General features: G+C 35.8%; 1 protein-coding gene across 6 annotated transcripts in view; it reads right to left on the reverse strand.

Annotated features, from left to right (window-relative positions):
• Positions 1-6,438, reverse strand: part of LOC106875112 (secretory carrier-associated membrane protein 1) — a 124,950-nt gene that overhangs the window by 36,308 nt on the left and 82,204 nt on the right. For all 6 annotated transcript variants that reach the window (XM_052975702.1, XM_052975703.1, XM_052975700.1 and 3 more), the window contains 3 exons: positions 4,831-4,897; positions 3,388-3,516; positions 1,599-1,758 (listed from right to left, as the gene is read on the reverse strand). In XM_052975702.1, coding sequence (XP_052831662.1) covers positions 1,599-1,758; positions 3,388-3,516; positions 4,831-4,897 — 356 coding nt within the window. The remainder of the gene's footprint in view (positions 1-1,598; positions 1,759-3,387; positions 3,517-4,830; positions 4,898-6,438) is intronic.

The following is a 6,438-nucleotide window of genomic DNA, read 5'->3' on the forward strand; positions in this document are numbered from 1 at the left end:
TACAGTCTGCCTTTTACTCTGAGTGAGAGTCCCTTTGTCGCCAGCAGAGGTAAGAGCTCTCTAAACTTGGCCCAGGCTATTCTTATTCTAGCAGTTACACTTTCAGCGCACCCACCCCCACTACTAACTTGGTCACCCAGATAGCGGAAGCTATCGACTACCTCTAGTTTTTCTCCCTGGAATGAGATAGAAGTTGTTTCCTGTTTGTTTACAGTGTTTATTGCACCTGAACATCTGCCACATACAAAAACTAACTTTGTAGTTAATCTGCCTTTGATATTGCTGCACCTCTTGTGTGTCCATAGCTTGCACCGGGTACATCTTATAGAGTTACTACCTACTCCTTTACTGCATACTGAGCAAGTCCATCTACCTGAAGGGGTTTATGTTTTATCTACCTTCCTACTTATGAGGATTTTGGTTTTTGCTAGGTTGACTCTAAGGCCCTTCGATTCTAGTCCTTGCTTCCACACCTTAAACTTCTCTAGTTCTGATAGTGACTGCGCAATTAGTGCAAGGTCATCAGCATAGAGGAGCTCCCAGGGGCAACCTGTCTTGAATTCCTCTGTGATCGCCTGGAGGACTATGATAAATAGGAGGGGGCTGAGGACGGAACCTTGGTGGACCCCTACCTCTACCCGGAATTCATAACTGTACTCATTTCCAACCTTCACCTTACTGACAGCATCTCTGTACATGGCTCGCACAGCTCTCACTAACCATTCTTCTATCCCAAGTTTCCTCATTGACCACCAGATAAGGGATCAGGGGACCCTAACACAAATAGTCTACCTCTTTAATTTTCAAACCAGCCATAGCAGGCCTCTTACACCTATCCCATAATGTCATTCTAAAAATAAACAATCACAGCATCAAAATGTCAAAGCAACAAGATAATACATAATTAACTCAAAACACTGAATAAATAAGCATTATGTTTGATAATCCAAATGCTATTGGAATAACAAAAATGTCAAAGTCAGTGATTCTAATTAAATCCATTCAAATTCTTGCTTATTCTCAAAATTATCTGAAACATACGCAGTGGGGGTGGAAACAAAATAAAAAATTGTGGAAACTGAAAATGCCTGAGAGCTAAAATGTTGCTATATTTGATTACTAGAAAAATGCAAAATTTTTGCTGAGATCAATCAAGGGCATTTACTCCCTCAAGCCCCCTAAACTCCGAAAATGAGGGATTTTTGTAAATTTTTTACAATAGTGGAGTTTGTTGGGTTTGAGGGAGTAAATGCCCTTGACTGATCTAAGCGAAAATTTCAGGATTTTTCTAGTAATCAAATATTGCAACATTTTAGGCCTCAGGGATTTTCAATTTCCACAATTTTTTATTTTCATTCCACCCTAATTCAATAGAAATACAATGCCTCCCAACCAGACACCTCCCAAAAATCATCCCAAATGGTTTGCCATTTCTGTAGTCTGCTCCCTCTCTGTCATGACAAATAACAAGAGATAAGCAACATTATATTTTTATTTCCCTTTAATCATAATTAAAATGTATTTGAACTGGCAGAAAGATGAATTTGAGTATGCACACATACACACAGACAAATATAGGCAGGTACATATTTACTCACCTGAAAGCTTTATAGAGGGGTCGGTACCAACAAACAAATGAACATGGAGTGAATAATAAGAACCAGAGTATAGAAAATCCGAATGTATTGGCTCCATCACTTCTGGCAACCAGATTAGCAAGACTTCCAAGGAAATTTAAGAATAATACAAAAACATACACTGCAAAAAAAAAATAATAATAATTATAAGATTAATAAAAAATTAAAATTTTTCCTTTTTCAAAAAAAATTTATCTAAATTTTGTTTTTGTTTTTAATAGTAATGAAATTTGTGTAGAGGGGGTAAGTTGATCACATTGACCCCAGTACTTGACTGGTACTTATTTCATCAACCCTGAAAGGTTGAAAGGCAAAGTTGACTATAGCAGAATGTGAACTCAGAATGTTGAGACGGACGAAATGCCACTAAGCCTTTTGCCTGGAGTGCTAACAATTTTGCCAGCTCACTGACTTAATAACAACAAAAAAAAACATCAAGAGAGATAAAACCGGAAACCAGAATGGAAAAGGCAGTTTGATTATATGAAGCCAATCCATTAATATTTGAACAGTATTTATTTAGTAGTGGCAACATGTGGTGTGTGGTCAGTACAAACCAACCCACAACCCCACCCCACTCAACATTCTGACCTTGCACCTATGTCATAAATCAACACAGACAACTACAATTTAAATAATTAATTTAATATTTGTTATCTTTCATAATATTTCTAAATTTTGGTAAAATATTAAAAAAAAAATTCTTTTATTGCATTTTGATTTACAATGAAAATAACATGTGCTGCTGGTTGGGTTATTTACCAAAAAGTAAGGATCAGAAGTCCAGGAATTTAACTATTTAGCTCCAGACTGACCTTCACGCTCCTGGCAGCATCATTATGGAATCTAACTGCACTATTTAGCAAAAGTTTGCCCTCTTTCTCACTCATAGTAAATTCATAATTGGACACCTGCTCTATATCAATATCACATGATCAACCAAACTACATCACTGGTCACAATGCACTTAGCATCCTTTTAGCTTTTGAATGATGCCACCTTGCTGGCTAGGCGAACAGGCCAACATTCCCTCTGATCAGATGGCTATTCCATTGCAGGGTTACCCATTTACAGCTAAGTGAACTGCAGCAATGGGAAGTGAAGTCTTTTGCTCAAGGGCACACTGCACCAGCCAGTCAAGGAATCAAACCCATGGTTTATCAACTATGAGTGCAACACCCTAACCACTAGGCCGTAACCTATATCAATATACAGCTCCCATATATTACAAATTGATAAAAACTGTATCACTATAGCCAGATGGAGGACACATTTGCAAAACATTATATGATAAACACATTATTTTCAATAGACCGATCAATATAACTCAATTAACAAATCTATAATTGCATTTATGACGCTGTGGATGTATGTCAACTGTATTCATCAAAATACTTGACACTATGTCTGATGGTAAGACTAATAAATTAGTAAATGAATTCAATGACAGCTAGCACTTGGTTTCTGACAGTTCTGCCCCAAATCTTTAGAACAGGAATGGTGATAATTGCATAACTCAAAACTTCAAGATAAAATCATTAGCATTGCTGGTACAATATAATATTTCTAAATTTTCTTTAGTGAAAGACTAACAATAACAACAGTAATATAACAACAATAACAACAACAATAATAATAACAACAGTTTCAAAATGTAACACAAGGTCAGCAAGTTTGGGTGGTTCCCTTGTGTACATACATGCAAACATCAAAATGAAACATGAGAAACAGAAAAAAAATGGAAACTCACACATCCATAGGTAGTAAGCAAATTTTACAGTTTTCTGAAATTCAAGAGGAATATCAACGCTGAAATCTTGGTAGAAGCAAGGTCCAATAGGGAACCATTTAGGCAGTGGTGGCCAGTTGTTCTGTTTGCCTGTAAATAGTAAACAAGAAAACATCAATAGATTCTATGATGAAAATAGATATTACAAAGTTGCTAAACGTAACATATTTGTCACATGTTAAGGACGAATGAAGGTCGGTCATTCTCATTTTAACTCTTTCGTTACTGTATTTATTTTGAGATGTGCTGTTTTTCTCTCAATTATTTTAAATATAACAAAGAATTTAGTAAAATAACTTAGTTATCGTTAAGCTAGTGTTAGGAACATAAATAAATTGTCACTAAAATTTGGTGGAAGATTTTAATTCAAAACTTATGAAAACAAGACATTTGTACTACAGAGCCGGTTTCAGCCGGGTTGGTAACGGAAGGGTTAATGACAACAACCAGAAATAGCAGATGACCACCATTGTCTTTATTTGCTATTTGCTTTCCAGTCTGGCATGGGTTAGATACAATGAATATGAAATACTTTGAAATGCATAACAAATCCTAACCATCTTTTGTTTTAATGTTTGCCTCAAACAAAGTGTGGACAAATTGTAGCATTGGAAATGGCTGGGAAAAGAATTAAGGGCTATGGTGAAAGCAAACAGCAGCCATTTTGAATAGTAAATATGTGTAAAATACCATCATCATCATCATCGTTTAAAGTCCACTTTCCATGCTGGCACGGGTTGGATGGTTATACTGAGGACTGGCAAGCCAGAAGGTTGTACCAGGCTCCAGTCTGATCTGGCAAGGTTTCTACAGCTGGATGCCCTTCCTAATGCCAACCACTCTGAGAGTATAGTGGGTGCTTTTTATGTGCCACTGGCATGGGAGCCATTCAGGCGGCACTGGCAACGACCATGCTCAAGTGATGCTTTTTTTACATGGTACGGGCACGTAAAAAGCCCATAAATATAAAAAAAGAACCCGTAAACTTTCATTAGCCAAAGCCTAAAACATTTTATTTTATGATAAAATGAATAATGGATATGGCATACCCAGAAGATTAACTAAAAGAGCAATCTTTAATCGTTAATATAAAAAACATTTTAGAAATGTAGAGGTTAAGTGGCTTAAATGCTCTAATGGAGACAGCAGAACAAGTTTTATCTCTCAGTTGACTGCATGTGGTGTAAGGAGCTGAACTTAGTACAGTGAGATAACAAAACAATCACTGAGTATAGAACAACAGACTTGTTTACAAAGAGATGTACCTATACAGGGTCACAGACAGTATAGCACATGGTAAGAAGAATATGTCATTGCTCGTCTTCTTAACCATCAGAAACGGTTACAGTAATGTGAGGAATGTAGAACTAAAACAAAACAAAAAACATTATAAACAAATTCTACCTTGGAGCTGCATGTTGCGCATCTCTTGCTCTTTCCGTTGCAATTCTGCTGCTTTTCTTTCCAGCTCCTGTTAAAAAAAAAGAGAGAACTGTGAATGTCTGAAAAAGAAGACATCCTGACAGTAATGACATTAGAAGTGAGAAGATTAGAAAACAGGAATCTGAGAGACAAAGACAAATCTAATTTATGGTGGTGAAGGGGTTTATCCAGCTTGCCTTTATTACAGATGGTAACGAGCTGCATTATTTACTGCTATTCCCTTGTTTCTTAATCAGGTTACACCTAATTTTCCCACGTAATCATCACTAAACCACAATATACTTGTCTGAAGGAAATTCAAATAACAATGAATAAAAGACACAAGCAGACTGTTGCAGTAAGCAGTGTCAAGAATGGTGAGGTTACTATGTCTCATCTCAACTTGGTATTCTGGGAGGTGGGGGAGGGGTTAACACTAATGAATCATCATCATCATCATTTAATGTCCATTTTTGCATAGGTCAGATGGGATCTGTAGAAATGGATTTTCTAAGGCTGGATGCCTTTCCTTGTTACCAACCCTCACCTGTTTCCAGGTAAGGTAATATTTCCCAACGGCCAGGCATGAATGCAGAGAATAAACAGATTGAGATTGTATGAAGAAGAGGAGAAATAGGATTAGAGAGGGAAAGTTATCATCATCATCATCATCAGTGTTTCAGGCCTGTAAAGGTGTTGTTGTTAGGAAGGGTATCCAGTTGTAGAAACTATGCCAAAACTGACAAATAGATCCTGGTGCAGTCTTCTGGCTTGCTAGCTCCTGTCAAACCGTCCAACTCATGCCAGCATGGAAAATGGGCATTAAATGATGATGAAGATATCATATATATTTATTAATATGTAGCAAAAGCAACAGAGTGACTCAAGGGCCAAGATTTTCATACACTGGCACTTATCAAACTAGTTACAGATGAAAAAGCCATGGATTTATATAGCTGGTGAAAAATTATATTGGTCTAGAAAAAGCTATAACAATTACAATGCCACATGGATAATTCATATTTTTCAAATAGTTTGCCCATCAAGGAGAATCTCTGCACACATTCACACACACATTTTATATATATATATATATATATATATATATATATAACAGCTATTGAAATCCATCTTATATGGTGCTATAAGCCTCCTCTATAAACATTTCTTTAGAACTCTTGAAACAAGTTTTCCTTATTATTTCTCTGACTTTTAAATCCATCATTAAGATCTCTCACTGCCATCGATGTATCTTATAACTTTTAATTCTTTATTCAACATTTTTAATCTTAAATTTAATATGATTTTTAATCAATGTATCACTCTTTTAACCATTTCAGGTATATTTTTACCTCATGTATTTCTATGAACTTAGCTGTTCTTTCTAGCGTGAGGGAATCCTATGATGGATACCTCTTATGTGCTTAAATGTACACTGTATTTATATTCTAAATAATATATAGCTATGTTTCTTTCTTGGTGATTTATTGTGTTTTATGTATTATGTTGGGGTAAATCATAACTATAGGTTGATTATCTAAATTTTGTCTCTTCTTAAACCAAGTTATACAATATATATATATATATATA

The sequence above is a fragment of the Octopus bimaculoides genome, chromosome 22 (genome assembly GCF_001194135.2).
Source record: "Octopus bimaculoides isolate UCB-OBI-ISO-001 chromosome 22, ASM119413v2, whole genome shotgun sequence".
NCBI classification, from domain to species: domain Eukaryota; kingdom Metazoa; phylum Mollusca; class Cephalopoda; order Octopoda; family Octopodidae; genus Octopus; species Octopus bimaculoides.